The following is a 25,838-nucleotide window of genomic DNA, read 5'->3' as shown; positions in this document are numbered from 1 at the left end:
GCCCACAGGCGGCCCTGAGAGGGGGGGCAGGTGAGGACTCCTGCCCACCTGGGGGGGGGGCGCGGGACAGGCAGAGCTACGCGCCCGCTCGTCCTCTCTACACCGGCCGTTCATCCCCGCGGCTCCCCCCTCAGCCAGCGGAGGCCCCCGACGGCCCTGGAAGCCTCCTGCCTGCGTTTCCGGCTCGGACTGCAGCTGGCCGTCCCCATGCAGTCCACAGAGCCTGCCGCTGTGAGGTGGGCCAGGCCGCAGTGGCAGCGGCTGGGCTGGGGGCCGGACAGCAGAGAGGGCTGCTGGGGCGCAAAACCTTTGCTGGGGGAACGGGAAGTCTCCCGTGCTAGATCCTAGCCGTTGACCAGATGTTGGAAGTTCCGAAACCCTTTCGCCCCAGTCTTCTCGGGCAGCCCACCACGAGGTAGCTCTTAGCCCCCTAAGAGAGGAGGACACGGAGGCCCCGAGAGGGAAGTGCTAGGTCCACCTGCTCGCCAGCTGCACCTCACGCTGGGGGCTCCCTGGAGACAGAAGTGCTGCAGGGCGGCATCGGCCGGCTCAGAGGGCAGACAGCTGCCCCTGGGTCTTGCTCACGGAGCTTGTGACGCAGAGTGTAGTTCCTGCCACGGTGAGCACCATGCCTGTGAATGCTCCTGGGAGAGGGGGCAGAAATCGGGGGGCTGAGGCCGGCCATGCTAGGAGGAGCTGGTGCAAGGCTGAACTCAGATGGGGTCTGTCCCCAGAATGCCCAGGGGAAGGAAACTCTGATGGCTCTAAGGAAGAGCTGCAGAGGAAAGGGGTGGGATGGGGAAAGATCCTCTCCTCCTCTGCCTTGGGAGATGGCTTCCGGAAAGGAGTAACCAGGCGTGGCAAGGCCCAAGTAGCGCTTCCTGGCTTCCCACACTTGCAAGCGGTTTAACTTACCTTTTCCACCAATATCTTCTCCGAGGACTTTCCCAACAATCAGTGTGAAGACGATGGCCAGGGAGTTACTGATGGGTACAGCTAGCGTCAGATCTGAGTGATCAGAATGAAAAAAAAAATCTCTGAGATGCCGAAAAATGCCTTTTTTAATTTACTTAAAAAAATTTTTTTTTAAATTAGTTACTTTTGAGAGACAGAGAATGTGAGCAGGAGTGGGGCAGAGAGAGAGGGAGACACAGAATCCAAAGCAGACTCCAGGCTCTGAGCTGTCAGCACAGAGCCCGACGTGGGGTTCGAACTCACGAACCTTGAAATCATGACCTGAGCTGAAGTCAGACGCTTAACCAACTGAGCCACTCAGGCATCCCAAAAATGCCTTTTCAGGCACAAAACACAGTTTATTATGACAGCCTGTTTAAAAAGAAAAAGAAGTATCTCTTTCCAGATGAAATCAGGGCAAAGCTCAAGATTCAAGCCAGGCTTCCTGACTGTAAATTCAATGCCCCCTCAATTCTAGCACAAAGACCTCAACTAAATGGTGGTCTGGGACCACCCGGGTTTGCTGATAAGGATGAGGTCTTTGTACTCAGAGAGCTTCCGAGATCTCGGGGATGTCTGGACAGACAGGCCACAAAGCCCGAAGGATGCAGGAGGATGTGCAAAAACACAGCCACCACCTGGTGCAAATTGTGTGCTGGGCGCGTTGCATACATGCCTTACAACAACACTGCAAGAAGAGCACTGTCATTTTGCATAAAGGAAACAAAAGCTCAGAGAGGACACAGAAACTGAGGCCAAGTGAGAATTTTATTCATTTAGTTTTAATTTTTTTTTTGAGACAGAACGTGGAGGGGGGGGGGTGCGGAGAGGATCCCAAGCAGGCTCCCACTGCCAGCGCAGAGCCGGATGCAGGGGCCTGAACTCACAAACTGTGAGATCATAACCTGAGCTGAGATCAAGAGTCAGATGCTTAACCGGCGGTGCCACCCACGCACCCCTATCTTCTTAAAAAGTTACACTTACGGCTTTTTAAGAAGATAGGGGCACCTGGCTGGCTCAGTTGGTACCGCAGGTGACTCTTGATCTCAGGGTCATGAGTTCAAGCCCCACGTTGGGCATATCATTTAATTTAAAAAAATAAAAAACTTTTTAAGAAGATAGACCTCCTGTTAAGTGTGCTTACTACATGAGCATACAAAAAAAAAGTTTAAATCAGAAACTGAGCTACTTATGATGACAAGACTAATCACTGCCAAGCCAAGGGTTCATGCTGGCTCCTCAGTCAGCTCATTCCTCCCCGGCATTCCTGGCCTCACCTGCTTCAGGAAGAGGAGGAATGTCCTGCTTCGCATCCCGAGAGCCCCCACCACGGATGGCATTCCTCATCCAAGAAACTGGCCCAACTACCTACTCAGAGCTGCTTCCTGGGGCTCACACACCTTCCACGGAATGCGAGGGCTGCTGACGACTGGGGTGCGACAGTAGATGGGGATGGGAAGCAGCACAGGGCTGTGGAAGAGCAAGGGCACTGGAGTGAGGCCAACCTTGGTCTCCCTGTGCCGCCTTGGTTAGGTCCCTGTCCCCTGTGGCCTACACGTACAACAGTGATAGAAAGGTGACAACATCTCCGCACCACAGAGCCGCGGGGAGATGAGACAGGATAATGTGTCTAGCCGCTGGCTGAAGATGTACACCCTTGATAAAGTGACCACTGTTGTTGATTCTAGAACAGGCAGATGCTAAAGGATGGGACACTGAGCAGGAGATGAGATGTTGCCATTTTCTCAAAACTTGGTAAAGGGCTAACTGCAGTCCGCTGGCGTTCCTGGGCAGCAGGGAGTGCCAGAGGCTTCCAAACTTTCTTTTCTTTATTTATTTCTCAAACTTTTTTTTTTTAAGTTTTATTTAAGTAATTTCCACACCTAACATGGGGCTTGAACTCACGATCCTGAGATCAAGAGTCGCACGCTCTACCGACTAAGCCACCCAGGTACCCCTCAGATTTTCTGTTACACAATGTTTTAAGGGACACCTGGATGGCTCAGTCGGTTTAGGCATCTGACTCTTGATTTCGGCTCAGGTCATGATCTCACAGTTCGTGACATTGAGCCTTGCATCGTGCTCTGTGCAGAGCCTGCTTGGAATTCTCTCTCTGACCCTCCCCCACCCTCTCTCTCAAAATAAACATTATTTATTTAAAAAAATTTTTTAATGTTTTTTATTTATTTCAGAGAGAGGGAGCGTGAGCAGGGGAGGGTCAGAGAGAGAGGGAGACACAGAATCTGAAACAGGCTCCAGGCTCTGAGCTAACTGTCAGCACAGAGCCCGACACGGGGCTCGGACCTATGAACCATGAGATCATGACCTGAGCCGAAGTTGGACGCTTAACTGACTGAGCCACCCAGGCGCCCCAATAAACATTTTTTTTTTAATGATGTCTCGGGGCACCTAGGTGGCCCAGTTGGTTAAGCATCCAACTTTTGATTTCGGCTCAGGTCATGATCTCAATGGTTTGTGGGTTCAAGCCCCACATTGGGGCACTGCCAGCCTGAGATTCTTTCCTTCTCCTTCTCTCTCTGCCCCTCCCCCACTCATGCTGTCTCTGCCTCTCTGAAAATAAATTTTTAAAAAAAGGTTTGTCTTATGAAAAGCCCCAAATGTAAAATAGATAAAAAAGTACAGTGCTAGCTGAAACTGAGTGGCAGCCCTGGAGGTCAGCCTGTCTCCTCGCCCTCCCATGGCCTCTGAGGGGTTCCCCTGAGCTATCTGGGGCCCAGGTGAGATTCCAGAGGAAATGAAACCACAGCAGAGGGACTTCTCAGCGTGAAGTTCAAGAACATAAACTTGAAGCCATACATAGCTTCAAATCCTTCTGCGCTAACATGCTTAGATCTTCAGAGAAGGGAAATAAATTGTCCCAAATTTTGTAACTTCATCTCCTACAAGAAGATCATCATGTCTGCTTCAAAGCAGCATGATCAGAATCCAAGAGGCCTGCCTCATTTTCTTGCACTTCTCTTGATTGTACTTCACAGATACCATGTTTTTAACAAATTGAAAGTCTGTGGAAACCCTGCATTGAGCAAGTCTATCGTTGTCATTTTTCCAACAGCACTGGCTCACTCTGTATCTCTGTGTCGCATTTTGGTAATTCTCGCAGAATTTCAAACTTTTCATTATTATTATATGTGTCCTGTAGATCTGTGATCAGGGATTATGACTTGCTGAAAGCTCAGAGGACGGTTAGCATTTCTAGCAATATAGTATTTTTTTAACGTTCACTTATTTAAGTTTATTTATTTTGAGAAAGAATGAGCGGAAGGGAGGGGCAGAGAGAGAGAGAAAGAGAGAGAGGATCCCAAGCAGGGCTCCACGCTGTCAGCATGAAGCCCTATGTGGGGTTCAAACTCACGAACCGTGAGACCATGACCTGAGCCAAAGTAGGACCAACTGAACTTAACCAACTGAGTCACCCAGGTGCCCCAGCAATAAAATATTTTTTTAAGATTAAAAAAAAAAAAGATTTAAAAAAAATTTTTTTAAAGTATTTTTGAGAGAGAGTGCACATGCACCCAGGCGGGGGATGGGGAGAGAGAGGGAGACACAGAATCCAAAGCAGGCTCCAGGCTCTGAGCTGTCAGCACACAGCCTGATGAGGGACCCAAACCCACAAACCGAGGCGAAGTCGGTCAGTCAACCAACTAAACCACACAGGCGCCCCAAGTATTTTGTAGTGAAAAAATGCATTGTTGTAGACACGATGCTATCACATACCTAATAGCCTACAGAATAGTATAAACATAACTTTTATTTTTAATTTTATTCTTAAGTAAACTCTACATTCAAACTCACGACCCTGAGGGGTGCCTGGGTGGCTCAGTCTGTTAAGCGTCTGACTTCAGCTCAGGTCATGATCTCACAGTTTGTGGGTTCGAGCCCCGCATCAGGCTCTGCGCTGACAGCTCGGAGCCTGGAGCCTGCTCTGGATTCTGTTTCCCTCTCTCTCTACCCCTCCCTGCTCATGCTCCATCTCTCTATCAAAAACAATAAACAAAAAACTCATGACCCTGAGATCAATAGTCGCATGCTCCCCCGACTGAGCCAGCGGATGTCCCCAAATAGAACTCCTCTATGCACTGGGAAACGAAAACATTCATTTGACTTGTTCTGTGTTATTTTATTGTGGTGGTCTGAAACCGAACCTGCAACATCTCTGAGGCATGGCTATAAAACGTGTAAAACTAGCCCAGTATCTGATGCAGCTGAAGACAGTCATCAATAAGTGGGGGAGGGGGAGAATTTACATTTATTGAGTTCCTAATGTGTGCACCAGGTACTCTGCTAGATGCTTCTCATACACTGAATTTAATTCTCTCAATGGCAGGAAGGCCATCCTATGCTCAATTTAGAGGCTTGCACAGGGTCAAGCAGGTAGCACACGGCGGAAACAAGAGTGTCAAGGCCAGCCATTCACACAGCAAAATGAATCTTCTATCTTCCTCTACTGCTGAGCGTGACTGCCAGGCTTCAAACCAACCCAAGTGCCTGGCAGCAACTCATAATCAGCCCACTGTGCCCCGACTGCTCAAAGAAGAGGGTGCAAAGGGAGAACCAGAGACAGCGGGCTCTCCCACACTCCTGAAACAAGGTGTTTCAGGCACCCTCCCAAGTGACTCTTCGGGGCGGCCTCCACCACTGAACGGAGCAATTCTAAGTCAGAAACCCACCTGTTGATGCCAAGGTGAGGTAGTAGAGAAGGGAGCCACATTGGTTGAGGAAGAAGGGCATCAAGTACTGGAAATAGAAGAAATCTGCAGTCAGTGTGATGCCTGATGAACAGCCTTGCCTTCTTTGAGCTTCTAGATATGCCTTTCCTGGGGAGGAGGCGTAGCTATAAGGGCCCAGAGAGTGTTTCAGAGAGTCCTCTGAAAAGGACCCTTCCAGGGCAGACAGCAAGTTACTGACCGAACTCCATGCCTTTGCCCTGAATGTCCCTCCCTCAGCCCTGCTAGTTCCCATCTTCCCCACCCTGCAAATCCCTGAGTGCCAATGCCACTTCCTCTGAAAACACTCCCCCCAGGCTCCTAGCTCCAGCCTCCCTCGGTGGAACTCAAGATGCACTTGATCTGCACCGCTTTCATACCCCTTAGCCCCGATAGGCAGCTGGGTCTGCATTTTGTCTTTCCCACTAGCCTAGACTGGTAGCACTGAGGTCAGAGGTAGTTCTCCAGATCCTCCCATGCCAGGATCCATTTAAGCCCCAAGTCCTCCTTTGGAAAGGTCTGTTGGAGGGACCCCAAAACAAAATATTAGTAACAACAGCCTTAGACTGAACACTACTTGTGTACTAGTTAAGTGCTTTATGCACCTCACCTCACTGAATCCTCACAACGGTTACCATTTATCATTCCCATTTTACAGATGATGAAACTGAGGACAAGTGTCTCATCTAAGAGCTTCCAGCGAGTAAGCTGGTGGGGAGCAGATTCCAACTCAGACTTGTTTGACTCCAGAGACCAAAGTTTTAGCAGCTATGCACGAGAAAGGGGCCATTGACTGACGCACCTCGGTGTTCAAGAAGAGGGTCTTCATCTCCTGCAGCAACTGCCGGGCCCAGGTCCGCTCATGCACTTGGTGCAGGCGGGAGGAGGCCCGCTTCAGCAGCGGCTGTGTGCCACCCCACAGGGCGGCCACCAGCACCAGAGCCAGCACCTGCCCTGGATAGAGATGCGAGTGACCCTCCCCCCCACCAAACTGCAGCCCTCGGGGCCCAGCCCTCCTCTGGCCTCCCCTCCTCAGCCAGCAGCTGCCACATGTCTCCTTCGCTCTCCGACGCCCCGGGTGAGACTGGAGGGCAGGGCAGGCGCCTGGAGGCCGAAGAGATGGATCCAGGAGCCAGGAGTTTGGGGTTGGGCAGGGGTCAAGGTCAAGTGGTGGAGGTGGCGCAGGAAATGAACTCGGGGCACGGTTCGGGAAGCCCCTAGAGTGGCGGAGCCGCCTACCCACCTAGAGACGCCGCCATGGCAACGCCGCTCCCGGCCACTTCCGGGAGCGAAGGGGCGGAGACCCACAATCCGGAAGTGGCGCCAAAGCCCCTTCCGGTCCTACTCACGTTGCTGCTTTCCTCCTTTGACGCCGGCATGGTGAGCTTCCCTAAGTTGGGATGTTAGCATGAGGGCCTTTGGAGGGGTCTGGAGTTGGGGCAGGGGCCGATATTTGGCGCTGACACTCCCGTCCTGTCCCCACAGAAGCCGATCCTGCTGCAGGGCCATGAGCGGTCCATTACGCAGATTAAGTACAACCGCGAGGGAGACCTCCTCTTCACCGTGGCCAAGGACCCTGTGAGCGTCGGCAGAGGGCGGGCCGGCGGGACCTTGCAGCCGGGGCCGAGAGGGGGCGAGTTCACTCTCACTGGGCCGTGGGTGGACAAGCCAGTTTTGCCCGAGAGGGGAACCAGAGAGCGCCCCATCCTGAGAAGTAGAGAGAGACCATCCCGGGAGTGGGTGGACGAGAGCATTTTACCTGGAAAGAACGCAGTCGTTGGTAGAAGGGAGTAGCCGGGAGGGAAAAAAAAAAAAGCAAGAGACCTTTGTGGGAGGGAGACGGAGATCAGGGGACTGGGAAGAGACCACTCTGTGAAAGAACAAAACTATTCTTTCAGGGTAGGCGAACACACCACCTCTAGAGAGGGAAAGCTGATCCTTGAGCTGTGAGGGACAACAGAGGACTCAATGGAGGTATCCCTGGGCCCATTTCAGTCGGTCCTGCTGGGCGCCATCCTCCCTTTCACTGAGTGCAAACAGCCCCTCCCAGCACTGCCCTTTGACGGACCTCCGTATGAAAGAAAACTCTAGTGGCTAAAAGCGGGAGACGGGAAGCCTGCAGACCTGATTTGAATCGTGACCCCCACATCCAATAGCACTGTGACTCTGAGCCTGTCATTTAATCTTTCTAAACTTCATTTCCTTTTTTATAAATTATGGGTACAGATAGTACCTCCCTGGTGGGGTTGCCTTCAGGGTTAAATGAGATTCAAGTAGGGAGCTTAGCAGCTTAGCACCAGTAAGTACCTGATGTGTATGAATGGAGAATTGTTGGTCACTTACATTTAAACTTTTTTAGACCCCATTTTATTGAAGCCTCACAGCTACCCTTTGAAGAAGGCATTATCGTTGTGGCCATTTTACAGATAGGAAAGTAAGCTCAGAGGAGAGAAGCACTGTGTTTGAGAGCTAGGGGGCGGGCTGGGACGATGGCATAGAGATGATTTTGCAAGCCTCCTGACTGCCCTGCCATTTGCCTGCAGGAAGCGGGGAGAATCCAGGAGCTGGTCTTTTTACCAGCAACCTGCTGTCTCCTAGGAGATGAGCAGGAGAGGGTAAAATGTGGCCTCGCTAGCGGCTGTGGAGGGTTCCTGGGGAACAGGAAGGCCGTTGCTCTGCCTGGGATGTTTACCCTGCGTCACTGTCATTAACTCCTCCAGATTGTCAACGTGTGGTACTCTGTGAACGGTGAGAGGCTGGGCACTTACATGGGCCATACTGGAGCCGTGTGGTGTGTGGACGCCGACTGTATCCTTGGCTTTGCTCTGCATCTGTGCCCCCAGGCTCTGCCGGCCACGGAGAGGCCGCCAACTCGGAGTTTGGGGTGCTGTTGCGGGTCTAGGGAATGACATTTGCCTCCTAATCCCCAGTCTGTTCCCTGCTTGGGGGAACATTCAGGACAGATTCCAGTTCTAGATGAGGAGAGTAGAATGCTCCGAGGTAAGAGAGGAAGGAGGGCTGGCCGGGGCTGCATGGGGAGGTGATTCAGTTGGTTTTCCAGGAGGACGGGGGCTCAGTGAACTTGGTCATATTTCTTAACACCCTCTTCAGGGGACACCAAACATGTCCTCACCGGCTCAGCTGACAATAGCTGTCGTCTCTGGGACTGTGAAACAGGTAAGCCTGGATCATTTACTTTTTCCACAGAGCCCACTTTGGATCCTCGGTCCCGTTCCCCCCACCCCACCCTGAAACTAAATAAGCTAAGAAGAAAAAAAAAGAGGCATTGCCGTGAGGTGTAAGCCATGTTGGAGAAAAGCACAGAGCGCTGTGGAAGGCCAGACAGGGGCAGCTGATTGCCTGGGTTGGGGATGGGAGCATCCCGGGAAGGTTTCCCAAGAAAAATGTCACATGAGCTGGGGTTGAAAGCATGAGAAAGAGGTCATCGCCGTGGCACGGACTGGAATGAAAGCATGGCAAGTGTCCTGTCCAAGTCATCTGATCTGTGGGGAGTTTCTGCTTCTTAGGAGATGAAGTAGACAGACAAGAGAGAAGACGAGGCCGGCAAGGGTCAGAATAGGCCCTGAATGCCAAACCCAGGAGCTTGGCTTTGTTCCGTCGGACCTGGTATGCTGTGGAGGTCCCTGCATGGGGCAGAGCGTGTTTGGTTTTAGTAAACTCCAGTGGCCGTGGGGAGCACTGGAAGAACAGACCGAAGACACGGAGCCTATTCGCCTGCTCCATGGAATAAATATTTACTGGGCACCCAGTTCTGTGCCAGCTCTATGCTGCGTACAGGAGACACGCAGAGAAATTCTGAGAAGACCAATACCGCTCTGAGAGCAGTGCCACAGCGGCAGGATGTCGGAGGAGGGATGGAGAGGGGCGGCTGGGTGGCTCAGTCGGTTAAGTGTCTGACTTCGGCTCAGGTCATGATCTCATGGTTTGTGGGTTCGAGCCTCGCATCGGGCTCTGTGCTGACAGCTAGCTTAGAGCCTGGAGCCTGCTTCGGATTCTGTATCCCCCTCTCTCTCTGACCCTCCCCAGCTCACGCTGCCTCTCTCTCTCTCTCTCTCTCTCAGAAATAAATACAATGTTAAAAAAAAAAAAAACAAACTGAGGAGAGATGGAGAGGAAGCAAAAACCCTTGAGCTAAAGCGTAGCCACCAAGGTGGTGGTGGGTTGGGGTCCAGAGGAGAAGCAGTGACTAGGAGGGTAGGCAGGTGTAGAGAGTGTCTTCTCGATGGCATTAGACAAGGGTCACCCACATTCCTGCCTGTTCCCAGGGAAGCAGCTGGCCCTACTCAAGACCAATTCGGCTGTCCGGACGTGTGGCTTTGACTTTGGAGGCAATATCATCATGTTCTCCACGGACAAGCAGATGGGCTACCAGTGCTTCGTGAGCTTCTTTGACCTGCGGGATCCAAGCCAGATCGGTGAGGCAGTGCTGGGGTGGGGATGAGGACCGGGGCTGGGGGACAGGGCGTAGCTCCGGAGCCCAGGGCCTGACCTCCTATCCTGCACGCAGACAACAACGAGCCCTACATGAAGATCCCATGCAACGACTCCAAGATCACCAGTGCCGTTTGGGGGCCCCTGGGGGAGTGCATCATCGCAGGCCATGAGGGCGGAGAGCTCAACCAATATAGTGCCAAGGTGAGGAGGTGGGTGGGGCTCAAGCCCCCCTGAATGATCCCCTTCAAGGGGCAGGACAGCACAGTAGTGAAGAGCAGGGGCTGGGTTCAGATACAGAGTTCACCACTTTGGAGGTGTGTGAATTCAGGGCAAGGTACTTCACTGAGCCTGTTTATCTGTAAACCTTTGCAAGGATCAAATGACATCAGGCCTTCGGAAAAACTTGTCACAGGGGCACCTGGGTGTCTCAGTCGGTTGAGTGTCCGACTTCAGCTCAGGTCATGATCTCACACATTCATGAGTTCGAGTCCCGTGTCGGGCTCAGTGCTAACAGCTCAGAGCCTGGGTCCTGCTTCAAATTCTGTGTCTGCCTCTCCCCAGCTCGTACACTCTCTGTCTCTCGCTCTCTCTCTCAAAAACAAAAAACTTAATAAAGAAAAACTTGTCACAGAGTCCTCTGGATAGGTTAATAATGATCACAAGGAAGCATTTTCCTGCCACTGCTGAGTGCCGGGCGTCATGCTGGGCCCTGAGGACAAAGACATGAATCAGATGTGCGCCCTGTCCCCAGGGAGACAGACTGGCCAACAGCTAACACATGAGTCAGGTTGTGAGTTGTGCCACCATCGAGGTCCCAGCCAAGCACAGAAAGTGCCCTCCGTCACAGAGAAGGTGGCACGTACATTAAGCCGTGAAGAATAAATAGAGCTTCAAGCAAGGGAGAGGCAGTTCCACAGGTGAAAGGAACAGCACACACAAAAGCATGGAGTTGAAGGAATAGGGGGACTGGTCAGAAGAGAGTCTGGTGTCCTTGGGACACAGTATTGGAGAAAGTGCATAGCGACTTGAGTTTTTGAATATCAGGAGGTAAAGGAACTGTGATTTTCCTTTGGGCAGCAGGGACTCTTTAATTGGTTATTGGTAATCAGATTTTTCTATTTTTTTTTTTTAATTTATTTCTGAGAGAGAGAGAGAGAGCATGAGCAGGGGAGGGTCAGAGAGAGAGGGAGATACAGAATATGAACAGGCTCCAGGCTCTGAGCTAGCTGTCAGCACAGAGCCTGACATGGGGCTTGAACCCACAGACTGCAAGATCATGACCTGAGCCGAAGTCGGACACTTAACTGACTGAGCCACCCAGGTGCCCTAGATTTTTCTCTTTAGAAGGCTTTTCCAGGTATAGTCCATTTCAGAGAATGGACCTGAATGAGGCAATATCTCTGGAGGTATGGAGCTCCTGACAGTTGAGAGACATTTAGGGGTGACTGATGAGATGGGGGAAGGAAAGGGGCAAGCCCAGGCTGTCTTGGATTTCTCATTTAGGTGCCTGGGCAGTGCTGGAGTGTACTGCCATAAAGGTTAGTCAGTCACTCAGCAAACACTGACTGTAGTCCACTAGGCCCCACACCTACCTGCAGGAAGGGAATGGAAACCAAAGTCAAAGGTGTAAAGAATGCTTGATGCCAGCGAATAGTGGAGCTGATCTGTGCCTTCAGACAGGCCTGACTGCAAAGCTGGTGCTTATTCCCCGAAATACTGGAGCCACATATGTCCCTACCGTGTGTCCACATTTATGAAGGAGATAAAAATACATCCTTCCCACAGAATAGGTAAAAATAATTCAGGAATGGGGCACCTAGGTGGCCCAGTCAGTTGAGTGTCCAATTTCAGCTCAGGTCATGATCTCGAGGTTCATGAGTTTGAACCCTGCATCAGTCTTGCTGCTGTCAGCATGGAGCGCACTTCAGATCCTCTGTCCACCCCCCCCCCGCCCCCCCCCCACTTGTTCTCCCTGTCTCTCAAAAATAAACATTCTTTTATAAAGTTTAGGCATACCTGGGTATCTCAGTCGGTTAAGGGTCTGACTTTAGCTCAGGTCATGATCTCATGGTCTGTGGGTTCAAGCCCCACATTGGGCTCTATGATGACAGCTTGGAGCCTGCTTCACATTCTGTATCTCCCTCTCTCTCTGCCCCTTCCCTGCTCATGCTCTGTCTCTGTCTCAAAAATAAATAAATATTGAAAAAAATTTTTGTAAGTTAAAAAATAATTCAGGAAAGGGGCAACTGGCTGGCTCGGCCCATAGGGCATGCAGTTCTCAATCTTGGGGTCATGAGTTTAAGCCCCGCAATGAGCATAAAGCTTATTTAAAAACAACAACAAAAATAATTAAGGAGAGTTCTCTGAGGGTCTAGTGTGTGTGAGGCACAGTGCTCAAAAGGCCTTTTAATCATCTAACCAGTGTCTGCAGTGTAGACCAGGTTCATGTCACAACAAAGTCAAACAAGACACAGTCCCCGTGTGCCTACAGTGATCCTCGGTGGTGGGCTTTTAGTAATCTTGTTTTCTAGATAGAGAAATTGAGGCACAGAAAGGTGCTTTGAGGGCAGACTTTCAAACTCGGCTCTTTGTACTGTACAGGCTAGCCGGTTGCTGAGTGGGTGGGGAAATCAGGAGGTGAAGTGGCCCTCGGAGATCTTAAAAAAAAGCTGGACACACAGCAGTCCTTGTGGACCGTGACTCCGACCCTGGCTGGGGAGGGGTGAACGTGGGCGCTCTGCCCTTTACAGCCTGCACGATCTCCAGCGGGTGGGTCACACCACCTCTCGGAACCTTACTTTCTTCCTTTGAAAATGTTCTTCAGGGGCGCCTGTGTGGCTCAGTAGGTTAAGCGTCCGACTTCACTCAGGTCATGATCTCGTGGTTCGTGGGTTCGAGCTCCGCATCAGGTTCTGTGCTCACAGCTCAGAGCCTGGAGCCTGTTTCAGATTCTGTGTCTCCCTCTCTCTCTCTCTGCCCCTCCCCCACTCATGCTCTGTCTCTGTCTAATAAATAAAAAAAAAAGAAAAAAAGAAAATGTTCTTCAGGGGCGCCTGCGTGGCTCAGTTGAATGCCCAACTCTTGATTTCCGATCAGGTCATGATCTGTTCATTCGTGAGTTTGAGCCCTGCATCAGGCTCTGTCCTGACAGGCCTGCTTGGGATTCTCTCTCTGCCCTTTCCCTCGACTCCCTCTCTCTTTCTAAAAAAAAAAAAAAAAAAATAGAAAACAGGTGTCAAGCGTATGGCACAGTGCTTGGCAAATTGTGACTGTTGAAAGGATTAAGTGAAAAGTGCTCTGCCCTTGTAATGTGCTGGTTAATTAATAGGTCCATAGATAAACCGTTTTGTCACCATAAACGGGTATGTTCGTAAATGGACTAGCAGCGTTCATGAAATGTGCATACATGGGCCGGGTTCAGATGTGGGCTTCGGAGGGGGGCAAATGTTGGTTCAGGGGAGACCCAGGCCATCCCAACCCAGACCTCCCCTCCCCTGGCTGGGACAGGGGACAGTATAGAAGCCCCGCTGAGCAGTGGGACCAGTGGAAGTCTGGCCACCCAGAGCCTCACTCTTCCTCTTCCACCTTCCCCAGTCTGGAGAGGTACTGGTGAATGTTAAGGAGCACTCCCGACAGATCAATGACATCCAGTTATCCAGGGACATGACCATGTTTGTCACCGCCTCCAAGGACAACACGGCCAAGGTGAGCCTGGGCAAGGGGTCTGGCACAGGGCTCCCACCGTCCTGAAGGCTTTCAGCTTGCCCGACTTCCCCCAAGAAGACTCCTTCTACAGATTGCCTTCCCCTGTCTTCTCTCTCTAGCTCTTTGACTCCACAACTCTGGAACACCAGAAGACTTTCCGGACAGAACGTCCAGTCAACTCGGCCGCCCTCTCCCCCAACTATGACCACGTAAGGGAACCGCACCCAGGCTTCTGCTGACACCTCGGAATGCTTCCAGCATCTAGGTGTCCGTGGATATCTGAATTCTGGGGGAAATAGTGTCAGCTGGAGAGGAGAGCGAAGAGAAGGCTGAATGATCGGGAGGCCCCAGGGAATAGGCCAGGAGGTGGCTGACGTATCTGTTTGGCCCTGCCCTTAGCATTCTTCTAGTCTGATGTGGGAGATATTAAAAGCTTATGGACTGGGGGTAAGAAACAGAAAATGGACTTGTCTGCCCTTGGGGCCTGTCTAGAGTTTCTTCTTCCCTCCAGGTGGTGCTGGGCGGTGGTCAGGAAGCCATGGATGTGACCACCACCTCCACCAGGATTGGCAAGTTTGAAGCCAGGTAAAGGGGGGGGGCACTTCCAAATCAAAACCCAATGGAGTGTCTTTCCTGATGGACACAAACCATATTCCCAAGACTTCCCTTATGTCTTTGGCTGCTAGGAGGTGCAGCCAGATTTGTGGCCCTCCTGGGAACAGGTGTGTGATCCAGCAGTTACAGCATGACCTTGGGCCCACTCCGAAGCCCTGGACACATCCTCGTATTTCTCGGTGCCCCAATTTTCTCGATTGTGTAATGGGGACAGCGATAATACACTGATCTCATACAGTTGTGCAGATTAAATGCACAAGTTCACGAGCTGGCGCTTGCTGCACAGCATGCAGTAAGGGAGCTAACTATCCAGTCTGCCTCTCCTCTCATTTTGTTCACATTCCCCACTCTCTACCTTCCGTTTGGGGAGTGGTACGTCCACCGTGCCTTGGAAGGAGATGGAGAGTGAATTGTCCCTTCCCACCACCCTCCTCCAGGTTCTTCCACTTGGCCTTTGAAGAAGAGTTTGGAAGAGTCAAGGGTCACTTCGGACCCATCAACAGCGTTGCCTTCCACCCCGATGGCAAGAGGTAGGGCTCTGTGCAGGGAGCTGAGCTCAATCCGGGTTTGGCCTCCACCCCATCACCATGCCCTGCCCCACAGGCTTGCCCCTCCACCCCCCTAGAGGGGCACCCGACTAGCCCCTGGCTCTTCTCTTTCCAGCTACAGCAGCGGTGGCGAAGATGGTTATGTCCGCATCCACTATTTTGACCCACAGTACTTTGAATTTGAGTTTGAGGCATAAGAAGCTTGGATCTCCATCGGGACCAGGGGAAGTTTCTGGGCCAGGACTCACAGAAAGTTTTGGACTCTGAGAAAATAAATTAGTTTGGAAATAAATGGTTTCTGGTGAGAAGTTTTGTGGGGATTGTTATATCATTTTCCCTTCAAGGTGACACCCAGGGAGCTGATGCCAGTCGCAGGTATCTTTATTAAAAATTTGGACCTTCTCCCCCACACACGGACACTTCAGACCTGGAGCTTCGGTATCACGGGCTCTGCTGGCTCACGGGTGCCCTCATCCAAGGTCTGAGGTGCCGAGGGACCTGGAGAGTTCTCAGGAACGCCTCAGGCACTGCCTAAGGAGCCAGCACTTAACATTGGGGCTCAGAGGTTGAAACTGTTGGCTGAGGGAGCTCAATCTTCTTTTTTAGTTTTTGTGTTTTATTTATTTTTGAGAGAGAGAGAGCACGAGTTGGGGAGGGGCAGAGAGAGAGGGAGACACAGAATCCAAAACCGGCTCCAGGCTCTGAGCTGTCAGCACAGAACCCGATGGCGGGGCTCAAACCCACGAACCATGAGATCATGACCTGAGCCAAAGTCCGACGTTTAACCCACTGAGCCACCCAGGCACCCCAGGAGCTCTGGTCTTCTTATCTGTCACTATTTGCCACACCTCCCATGCTGCCCCTTGAAGGTTCAGGCGGGCGGATCCGGCGCAGAAACAGGCCTGAGGAGGAGGAGGACAGATAAGGAAGCTGAACAGAGCGGATAGCGAGCTCCCCAGGGAAGAAGGTGGGGTGGGAGGGTCACCTTGCCAGAGTCGCAGGCTCTGGGGCTCCACGGAGGGCCAGATGGCCAAGGGATTGGGGACGTAGAGTGGGTTCCGGAGTTTCCGCTGCTCTTTTGGCTGGTTGAGCCCAGACCACAAGGAGTGTGTTCGAGTCCTCACTTCACACAGGCATCTGTAGGGAGTGAGTTTCCAGACTCCAGCTCTGCCTTCTGGGATTCTGGATTGGGGACCCTGGTTAGTAGGGTGACAGCCATCCCGGGGCCATGATAACCTCTCCTTTTTCCTGCAAATGTTCTTGCCAGTCAGATCCTGTACTGAGCACTAGAATAAAGTGGAACAAGTCAAAGCCCTAGTTGTTCAGGGGTTCTGTTTAGCTCTGCCTGGAAGCATCACGGAGGGCACACCGAGAATGTGCCACTTGGGCTGGGTCTGTCAGCAGAAGTTCACCAGGTGGGCAAAAGCATGGAAATACTTAGAGGACAGGAGGCTGCGGAGAGCAAGAAAGTGGGAATGGGCCCAAGTGAATGTTGGTGATTTTTTAAAGCTGGTGACGGGAACTATAGCTGTGGGAATCCTAGGATTCCCCCAGCAGCGCCGAGGTGGCACTGGAAGTTAAGCCCAAACAATACGACTCAGTGTTCAGCCTCTACACTGGTACTTCACTAGAATCAACCCTGCAAAGAAATGATTTATTTTGCAGCAACTTTCCCCTTAGGTCCTCATTTTTAAGCTAGGGGTGCACTTGCCCTTGGCTCTGGACAGAGTGGGTAGGTCTGTAGGATTGGCCTCAGACCCATTCAAATCTGGGTTTGCAGAAGTTAGGAGGAAGGGTGGGACTTGGAGACGGGAGGAGAGAACACTCCAGTTTTCCCCAAAGAGAAACTCATTCAAAAGGGAAAGATGGCTTCTAGGGACATAGGTGCTGACACAGCAGCTGTCTGACCCCCGTCCTGTGCCTGGCCCCTGGCCCACCTTGACACCCCCTTAGCTCACCTCTCCTTTTCGCTGTTGCAGAGGAAGGTGCCAAAAGGGGAGGCATAGGCGTGCTCAAACAGGGCCAACAGCAGCCCCTCCCCAAACTCCAGCGACAGCGGAAACTGGCGGCCCAGCTGCCACACGCAGTCCAGGAAGAGGAGAAAGGTGGGTGCCTCGTGCTTGGGGCGGGCATGGGAGAAGGCCGAGTGGGCACAGCGCAGCTGGAAGGGGTGGCCGGCCTGGGAAGGGGGCAGAGCCATGGGCACAAGGAAGCAGGGTTTCTGGATGGAGGGGCAGGGCTGGGGCTGAGTGTCCACTTACCTGGATCCACTCCCGCTCCACTAGTTCCTGGAATCCAGCCATGGTCCGGCTCAAGGGGTCCAGAATGAGCTGGACCAGCGAAGTCACAAGCAGCGTGCTATCCGTGCCTTCAGCCCCATGTACCAGGATGCAGGCCCCTTCCCTGTGGGCCAGGACTAATTAACAGTGGCCAGTCCCTCCCCAGTGGGGGTGGCTGGGCCAGGAATCGAATGGGCCCATTTCTAGGCTGTATGTGCTTACTGAGACTCGGTTGTGTGCCCAGAGGTTGAGAGCCCTGCCCGTCCACCCTGTTCTCTGCCTTGTAGGGCGGGGCCTTACTTCTCCATGCCCTGGGCTGCTAGGCAGGCGGTGCTCAGTGCCTCTTTCACATGTGCCAGCCAGCGGCAGCCTTCTGGTCGACCAAGCCAGCAGTCCATGCTCTGCTCCACATCCCTGCAGGCCTCCACCAAGCACACAAAGCTCTCCTGTAGGGGCCGTCCCCTGCACAAGTGGGAATCTGGTCATCCCATCTCCAGCCCAAGCTCTGGTGAGCACAGCCTGGCAACAAGTGCTGCAGACCAACGAGGGACCCCTCCGAGGAGCCCTTTCGACAAGAGGGACACAGGACCCTTTGGGGAGCTCACCTAATCTGATGGGAATGATTTGGTATCTTTGAGGATTCCCCAATCTGCTGGAGGAGACCCAAGACCCCTTGGGGGAGACCTACTCTGTTGGGGGGGGTACCTGGGGAGAGGTCACTCAACCCTCTGGGGAAACAATGCCATGGGAAACCCCCAATTTGATTGAAGTGTTGACGGTACCCTTGAAGTCGCCCAATCTGATGGGAGCAGCACAGTACTCCCTAGGGAGCCCCTGTCTGACGAGAGAAACACAATACTTTTAGGATTCTGGTATCTGCCCCTACTTCCCAGAAACTGCTCTGCTCAAGATCACCCATGTGACCTCCCCCCAGAAAATCTAATGGAGACTTTTCCAACCCTGTTTAAAAGCCTTCAGTGGCTCCCTCTGCCTTCAGGTTAAAGTCTAAGCTCATAATCGTGGCATTCAAGACCTTTGCTCTGGTCGCTGTCACCCCTTTAGCCCCATCTCTCTCTACCCTCTACTCTCTACTCCCACCAGAGTGACACACTCGCAGCTCCCCAAGCAGGACAAACGGCCAGGAGCTCCGCAGTTCAATGTCCTGCTCTCTAACTCCTTTCCGGCGTCCAGTATAAGGGATGCTTTCTCTGCACTACCTGCACACAGGAGAGGGGCGCCTGCTCTGTGCTGCTGCTGATCACACTGCATCCTAACTGCCGATTTACCGCTCATCTCCCAGCCACCTCTGGGCTGGCCACCATCTCAGCCCCTGGTGCTCAGTCAGCAGTGGCTGAATAAAGGGATAAACGGTTTTGTATTCTGGATAGGGGAGCTTCCTCAAAGCCCAAAAACTCCCTTAGGACCTCCTCTCTGTACTACCAGCACCTGGAGACCCAGGGAATGGGTACAGCTGCGCAGGTCCAGCCCTCGGGGCAGGGCTGGGACCAATGGGGAGGGGTGTGTGTGTGTGTGTGTGTGTGTGTGTGTGTGTGTGTGTGTGGTGAGGTCGGGGCAGGGCTGGGACCAATGGGGAGGGGTGTGTGTGTGTGTGTGTGTGTGTGTGTGTGTGTGTGGTGAGGTCGTTCCTGGAAGAAAGTCCGTTTAATGTAAAGAGACTTTTTCTTTCCAGGCAAAGTTGGGGTGCCTGGAGAGGAGTGAGCTGTCATTGGGGGTGTGCAAGTGGGGATGCCCACCTGGCGGGATGGCTACCCGGAAATGCCTGACAGCTCCTAGGGGAAGACACCCCCTATTCCTACTCTTACCCCCCCCCCCCCCCCCCCCCCCCCCCGTCCACGGAGAGTTCTGTAGGAGAGCGCCTAGGAGAGGATGGGAAGACCCTTCACCTCTCCAGGGGCCGGTGCAGCCGTTTCCAGCCAGGGTAGGCGGCTTTGGCCTCGGTACCGCCGCCGGTCACGCGGGCCTCTTTGGCGGCCTGAGCCGAGCGCGTGTCCACGATGAAGCCCCGGGCCCCAGGGCGAACCCCCGCCAGCACAGCTCGCAGCAGCTCCTCGTCCTCAGCGCAGCGCCTTTTCTGGGGACCAGTCAGCGGCTGGCTGGAACGTAGCAGCACCTGCGGACCCGGACTGCGCTCCGGAAGCCGTAGCCACCCAGCCTTGGCTTGGGGACTCCACTCCCGGAGCCCCTAGGGAGGGTCTACGCACTAGGGCGGGTCTAAAGCCGGCAGGGGCAGGCCGGAGCGTAGGGGCCTTAGCAGCGGAACTCGCCGGGCGCCGTGCCCGGGATCGGGCGTGTAGTAGTCGGAGGGGACAGGGACCCGAAGAGTAGACCGTGGACGAGTCCAGGGTTGACAAAGAAGGGACTTAGCTCAGCGGGCCCGACCGGCCGGGGGGCGGGGCCCGGGATTGGCGAGATTCCGAAGCCCAGGAGAGGGGCGGGGTCAGAGTTGGGGAAGGCCGGGGGGGCGGGGCCTGTCGGAGGCAGAACGGGGCGCGGCCAGAAAGGGCAGGAGCTCGCTGGCCGCCCCGCACGCTGCGATTTGGCCGGACCCGTGCAGTAAAGGGCCAAGAAGGGGCGCAGTTGGTCCTAGGGGCAGAGTCTGGGGAGGGGCGGGCTCACGGTTCCACTGGGCGCGTGGTGGTAGCTGAGCACAGGGAAGCGGCCTCCCTGGCGGAAGCGGGCGCTGCGCGCCAGGGCATCGTCGTCCACTGCGCGAGGCACGATCACCGCGCGGGGGTAACTGGGGCACAAGCTGAAGACCTCGTTCGCCTCGCTCAACCGCCAAGCGTTGGTCTGCGGCCCAGGGAGAGGCGAAGGCCAGGTCTAGGGCACCCAGTGAGTGTCCGGACCCCACGGCCCTTCCAGGCGCGGCGCTCGCACAACCGTGGGCCCCCAGGACCGCACCCACCTCGCGAGCTACTCGCTTGTAGTAGCGTTCGGGTGGGTGGAAATGCCAGGCGTCGCCCAATCTCAAGCCCTTGGGACGGTAGAAGAACGGAAAGGAAGTGATGACCGATTCCAGGGAGGACAGCGCCTGGGGAAGGAAGTTGGGCGATCTGGGCAAAGTCGGAATCATCTCACCAGCACCCTCCCAGCCCCTTTCGCTCCTCAGCTCCCTCCTCTGCACTTACTCCAGGCCACCCTGCATCCCTTATCATTAGCTGTGTTCCAGGGTAACACTGGATGCTGAGTCCCCTTGCGCAGTGGCCCCTGTTTACTCCCCCTCGTTACGGGGTAGGGGTAGTTTAAGGGCCTCGGGTGCACTACTTGTGTACCTCGATGGAGCGGGCGATGTCCAGCGACGCTTCCGCGCCCTCTATTTCCAGCTGCAGCACTCGGAGGTCCTTACAGCGCAGCGTGATGATGCCAGAGTCTCTCGTGACCCTGGGGATGGACGGGCTTAGGCTTAGTGTCCCCCGCCCACCCACCAGGGGAGGAGAAATGACTTTCTTAGGATTGGACGTAATGCAAGGGTGCACGGGCTCCAACTGCGCTTGCCCTTCCCCCTCTTCTCCCGGAGCTGCTAGCTCCCCGACTACGGGGACGCCCCTGCCACGTCTCACCGCTTCTGCATAGAGTCTACGCTGCGCAACAGCAGCAGCCACAGCTCTGAAGTCGCCTGGGGCCCTGGCGACAGCAGCAGGTGGTGGCCGGTGAGGCACAGCGTGCCACGCAGTGGGGGCGACTCCGGACCCCTCAGGAGCTTGGCTTGGGCCCGGGCGGTACGGATCAGCTCCGAGAATTCCATTCCGCCCGAGCCGGGCCTGGGGCCCAGCAGAAAGACAGACCCCGGGAGCGTCAGGCGGGGCGAGGGCGGGTTGCGAAAGGGACAGGAACTGGCTGGGCAGCTGGCGACGCCGGCAGGATAGCTGTTAAGGAGGCCCCTTGGAGGAAGGGATCGAACAGTTGCACAGGAATTTCCCCCTCCTACTGCCAGCAACTCTTAGCAAGGAGCACAGCCAGAAGCTGTTAAGGAAACCTCAATGGCATCATCTGTGAAATGGGAAGAATAGTCTTGCTTAAAGCCCTTTACTTCCTACCTTGGTCGCAGGTGGCACTCAACAATTTTTTTAAAACCCAGGTGCTGCCACACTCGCTGACTTAAAAAAGAAAGAAAAATACCATCTCTTCTCTTGTACCCTGGTGGAAGGGGTTGGAAAGTGTGGGCGTGAAACTGGGAACTGTCTACTTCCTCGCCCTACGTCTGAGGCTGGGTGGGGGAAATCCCTTAGTCCACCTTAAATGCAAGCAGCTGTGTAGCTGGCGCCCCTCCCCCACCACAGCTGGAAATCGCTGCCTGAGGGCGCCCTCTATGGGGACCACTTCTGGTTTTGTCCTGGAAGCCTCATCTCTGATCACTCCATCCTCCACCAAATATGAACTGCCTGTACACTGCACTGGGTCCTGTATTTAGTGAGATGACCCAAGGATGACTGGGGAAGCTTCTGCTCATTAGGATTTTCAGTCTAGCAAGAGACACACACTTGAGCTGGTAAACTACGAGAGTTTAAAGAATTTACTGGAGGAACCATCTATCCATCTATCCATCCATCCAATTATTCTTTCATGTCTTAAATGATGCCTACACTCTGTTTAGTGCTGATTACTAAGAATAAGATTCTTGCCTTCAAACTTCAAAGGGCCTTTTGGTCAATTAGGTTCCAGACGTGTATGTGTGTGTGTGTGTGTGTGTGTGTGTGTGTGTGTGTGTGTGTGTGTTTTGAAAGAAAGGTTTTGCATATACACACACACACACAGAAGAGAAATCATAAGTGGACACCTATAACATAAACATAAAATCGGGATAATCTGTGAAAGGAACCAGACATAAGAGTACAACTTGTAAAATTCCAGACCAGCTGGAATGGGAATTCCTTAGAAATGCACATTATCAGGCTCCACCCCCTCTGTCTCTTTTAACAGGCTTTCAGGAGATTCCCATGCACACTGAGATTTGAGAACCATTGGAAACTACACGAAAAGTGTACTTTCTTTTTGCTGTTAGAAATTACGGTAACATTACCCTTGGGAGAGTAGTGACAGGCCAGGAGAACTTCCTGGATGCTAGTAATGCTCTTTTTTAAAAATCTTTTTTATAGTTTATTTTTGAGACAAGCATGAGCAGGGGAGGGGCAGAGAGAGAGGGAGACACAGAATCTGAAACAGGCTCCAGGCTCTGAGCTTTCAGCACAGAACCAGATGCCGGGATTGAACCCATGAACCGTGAGATCATGACCTGAGCCGAAGTCAGACTGAGCCACCTAGGCGCCCCAGTAGTAATATTCTTTATCTGAATATCTTTATCTAAGTGCATTCAGTTTGGGAGAATTCAGCAAGGCATGTCTTTATTTGTAATATGTGAATTTTTTTGTGTGCATGTTATACTTCAATACAAAGTTTAAAAAGGAAAGAGCTCTGGTTGAAGCCCTGGAAGGGGCAGGAAGAGAGAGGGTCTAGAAGCCCTTCTACAGCTGTGCCTTTATTCCATACACAGTCCTTAAGGGATTTCCATGGGAACCTAAAGTTCCTTAAAGTATAGCTTGAAATCAATCATTGATCTGTCCCGAATAGAGAGTCAGTGACTTGTCCAAAGTCTTGCAGAGCCAGCAGCAGAACCCAGATCTCCTGAATCATGGGCCTGTTCCTTTGTTCTGTTCCTTTGCTAAAAGGCCAGTGTCATGAGTGAGGATGGGGGGGAGGGAGGGACTGCTCACCAGCCTTCTGTCCAATCCCCACCCCCTTAACTTGGGTCTTGGGAAGAAGGCCAAGACTCTAGTGTGAATGATGCTTCTCTCATCCTGGAGCAGCTTCCGTTCTGGGAACTGGGTGTCTCCTTCTGGGCAAACACAATAAAATTCATCCAAGGGGCTGGAGGAACGGGGCTCCTCCTGCCCCCACCCGGATGGGCATCACGTGGCTCCTGAGTTAGCAGGCCAGGAAAATCCCAGCCCTTGCACACACAGCCTCCCATACCCCTCTATTCACCCAGCCTGACACACTCAGCCTTCCAGACCCACCTTGAACATTCACCATCACACATTCCCCGGCACAGTTCCATCACCCTCAGCTCTCGCCACCTCTCCCCAGCAATACTGCCAGCCTTTCCCAGGTTCCCAGAGCTGCAGCCTTGCCCTGTCCCTTACCCCAAACCCACCATGTCCCTTGGGCCACTGAAATTCCAGGCAGTAGGTGAAGAGAATGAAGAAGATGAGGAGGAAGAGAGCCTGGACTCTGTGAAGGCACTGACGGCCAAGCTGCAGCTGCAGACACGACGGCCCTCATATCTGGAGTGGACAGCCCGGGTGCAGAGCCAGGCCTGGCACAGGGCCCAACCCAGACCTGGGCTGGGGGGTCCTGGGGCCCTCTGCGGCTTCGACTCAATGGACTCTGCCCTTGAGTGGCTCAGACAGGAGCTGGTGAGTCGGGTGGAGTGGGTGGTCTTGCAGAGGGCCTAAGGGCCAGTCATCCTTAGGACCCAAGAACAATGGGTGTGGGGAGGGGATGAGAATGGACCTCACCTCCAGCAACTCCCCACTCCTGTTGCTTTGTCCTGGGGCTGAGGAGCCATGGATGGACTTGTCCAATGTTTTATCCAGAGAGCCTTGCCGAAGCAGCATTCCATCCAATCTACCTACTACCGGCTCCTCCCGTGGCTCTGGGGACAGAGCCCTGGCACCAGATATAGGTGGGGAAGGCATGGCCTCCCCTACTCTGGGAATTGATATACCTCAAAGATGCAGTGAAGGAGGCACTGACCACACCGTAGGCAGAATGTGAGGAGGCGAGCATTACATACGTGGCTCATAACCCAATATGTGCAACAAAAAGATGTCCAGGCTCCAAATTGGAGATTCCGCTCAGTTGACCTGGGGTGGGGCCCCAGGCACCTGCATTTGTTTAACAATCTCTCCTTAATTTACTTTTAGAGCGAGATCTGAGATACGGGGAGGGATCAAGCTGGGGCGAGAGGGGGCCGGGAGGCCACAGCCAGTGCGAAAACCCAGGGTGTTGACAGGAAGGGAAGAATGATGAAAGTGGCTGAGGACCAGGCCAGCAGTCTCACGCCCCCTCTCGGCCGCAGCGGGAGATGCAAGCTCAGGACCGGCAGCTGGCGGGACAGCTGCTTCGGCTGCGGGCCCAGCTGCACCGGCTGAAGGTGGACCAAGCCTGTCACCTGCACCAAGAGCTGCTGGACGAGGCCGAGCTGGAGCTGGAGCTGGAGCCAGGCGCCGGCCTGGCCCTGGCCCCGCCGCTGCGGCACCTCGGCCTCACCCGCATGAACATTAGTGCCCGACGCTTCACCCTCTGTTGAGCGACACCTGCGCCTCCTGAGACCTCCTGGGAAGGGGAAGGGAGTGGTGTCCCGGAGGTGCCAGTACCTCGCAAAGAGTGGTGGGAGGGTTGAGGGGTTACTCAGCTCTCCAGAAGCATAAAGCCCCTGCTGGCCTAGCTTGGGGATGGTGGGGGGGAGTTGAAAGAAGGGGAGAGGCTCGCAGATCCCCAAACTCCTCAATAAAGACCCTCTCTGCCTCTCATCAAGGTCTCTGCAGTCATTTATTCAGGCCGAAGTCGCCATGTGTCATCCGTAGCTGGGACCAGGGATTACACTGCAGGAGAGAAGGCCCAGGTGGAGGTGAACAGATGGACCTCCATCTCCCCCTAGCTCCCGCTCTATCTCCCGATTTTACCAAGACCAGAGCTGGGAAAGAACTTACAATCCTACATCACCCCCATGGAAGGTGACAGGTCACCGGGCAGCTGGAGAATGCAGGGCCTGGTGGACCTGGGTTGAAAGCCAGCTCCACAGTGCATTTCTACCCGACCCTGAGGAGGCCCCTGAAGCCTGCAACTGTTTCTTTTGCCCTAAACTGGAAAGGCTACTTCTTACCCCACAAGTGGTTGAGGAGGTCGTAAGTGAGACAACGCACAAGAAGCACTCAATAAACTTGAACTATGTCTTGCTTATCCTTGCTGTCACCCGTGGTATTAGTACCATTGTGCTGAGGCCCAGAGATGGGCTGTGCAAGGCTCTGTGTCACCGGGTCCTTTTTTTTTCTTTTTTCTTTTTTTCACATTGTATCTCCTCAGCCTTTGTTTCTGTATTACCCTCTTTGTCTGACTTTCCAACTCAGGCTTCCTCTTCCCCCCACCCATTTCCTGTCTCCCCCTTCCCTCTGCAGCTGAGGTGCAGGCCGCATCAGCTTCCACCTCACAAACCCCAACAATGCTCTGTGGGCTCCCCTCCCCCAACCTGTTCACTAAGTGTAGGCTCTGGTGGCGGTGGTGGCGGTGGTGACGACTGTGACACATTTATGTTTTCCCTCCGGGTGGGGTCGAGGCCCTGCTCTTGTGCCTGAGAGAGGCCACCCAGGGTTCCTCATAACACCGGTGACCTGACACTTAGCCGATGACGGGTGCCACCCTCAGCTTGGCCCCAGAGGAAAGGGAGATTGTTGGCCTGCTTGCCGCTGGTGACAAGGTTCCTGTCTCCTGCCTACATCAGAAAATTCTAGCAGCCCGCTGCCTGCAGTGGGGGGGGG

The 25,838-nt window shown here is 53.7% G+C and overlaps 4 protein-coding genes across 5 annotated transcripts; 2 read left to right on the top strand and 2 right to left on the bottom strand.

Moving 5' to 3' along the window:
• Nucleotides 1-269: 269 nt before the first annotated feature.
• TMEM234 (transmembrane protein 234) lies at nucleotides 270-6,960 on the bottom strand. The gene is made up of 5 exons (XM_039231814.1): nucleotides 6,922-6,960; nucleotides 6,481-6,632; nucleotides 5,643-5,709; nucleotides 916-1,008; nucleotides 270-644 (listed from the first exon to the last, which is right to left on the bottom strand). Exons 1-5 carry the CDS (start codon nucleotides 6,935-6,937, stop codon nucleotides 550-552), a joined length of 423 nt encoding a protein of 140 aa, XP_039087745.1. The 5' UTR covers nucleotides 6,938-6,960; the 3' UTR covers nucleotides 270-549.
• A 43-nt stretch (nucleotides 6,961-7,003) lies between these two features.
• EIF3I (eukaryotic translation initiation factor 3 subunit I) lies at nucleotides 7,004-15,309 on the top strand. 2 transcript variants are annotated; one of them, XM_039231797.1, is made up of 11 exons: nucleotides 7,004-7,058; nucleotides 7,164-7,256; nucleotides 8,399-8,486; nucleotides 8,790-8,855; nucleotides 9,965-10,114; nucleotides 10,207-10,334; nucleotides 13,728-13,838; nucleotides 13,958-14,047; nucleotides 14,350-14,423; nucleotides 14,891-14,983; nucleotides 15,117-15,309. In XM_039231797.1, exons 1-11 carry the CDS (start codon nucleotides 7,056-7,058, stop codon nucleotides 15,196-15,198), a joined length of 978 nt encoding a protein of 325 aa, XP_039087728.1. In that variant the 5' UTR covers nucleotides 7,004-7,055; the 3' UTR covers nucleotides 15,199-15,309. The 2 variants fall into 2 exon arrangements, with proteins under 2 accessions (XP_039087728.1, XP_039087735.1); XM_039231804.1 differs by lacking the exon at nucleotides 7,004-7,058 and adding an exon at nucleotides 7,577-7,652.
• A 431-nt stretch (nucleotides 15,310-15,740) lies between these two features.
• On the bottom strand, nucleotides 15,741-21,846 carry LOC120232453 (myotubularin-related protein 9-like). Its single transcript, XM_039233192.1, is given in 11 exon segments — nucleotides 15,741-15,861; nucleotides 15,863-15,903; nucleotides 15,987-16,138; nucleotides 16,960-17,180; nucleotides 17,263-17,404; nucleotides 17,581-17,742; nucleotides 19,185-19,411; nucleotides 19,918-20,091; nucleotides 20,207-20,332; nucleotides 20,574-20,682; nucleotides 20,862-21,846. Coding segments are annotated over 11 exon segments (1,644 nt in total). The 5' UTR covers nucleotides 21,047-21,846; the 3' UTR covers nucleotides 15,741-15,756.
• Nucleotides 21,847-23,279: 1,433 nt separating this feature from the next.
• On the top strand, nucleotides 23,280-24,732 carry FAM167B (family with sequence similarity 167 member B). Its single transcript, XM_039233496.1, has 2 exons — nucleotides 23,280-23,714; nucleotides 24,380-24,732. The coding sequence occupies exons 1-2, from the start codon at nucleotides 23,454-23,456 to the stop codon at nucleotides 24,608-24,610; spliced, it is 492 nt and encodes a 163-aa protein (XP_039089427.1). The 5' UTR covers nucleotides 23,280-23,453; the 3' UTR covers nucleotides 24,611-24,732.
• Nucleotides 24,733-25,838: the final 1,106 nt, after the last annotated feature.

This window comes from Hyaena hyaena, unplaced genomic scaffold (genome assembly GCF_003009895.1).
Source record: "Hyaena hyaena isolate Hyena2069 unplaced genomic scaffold, ASM300989v1 scaffold_3, whole genome shotgun sequence".
Lineage (NCBI taxonomy): Eukaryota > Metazoa > Chordata > Mammalia > Carnivora > Hyaenidae > Hyaena > Hyaena hyaena.
Note: the sequence above shows the minus strand (reverse complement) of the source record. Positions and strands in the feature narration are given on the sequence as shown.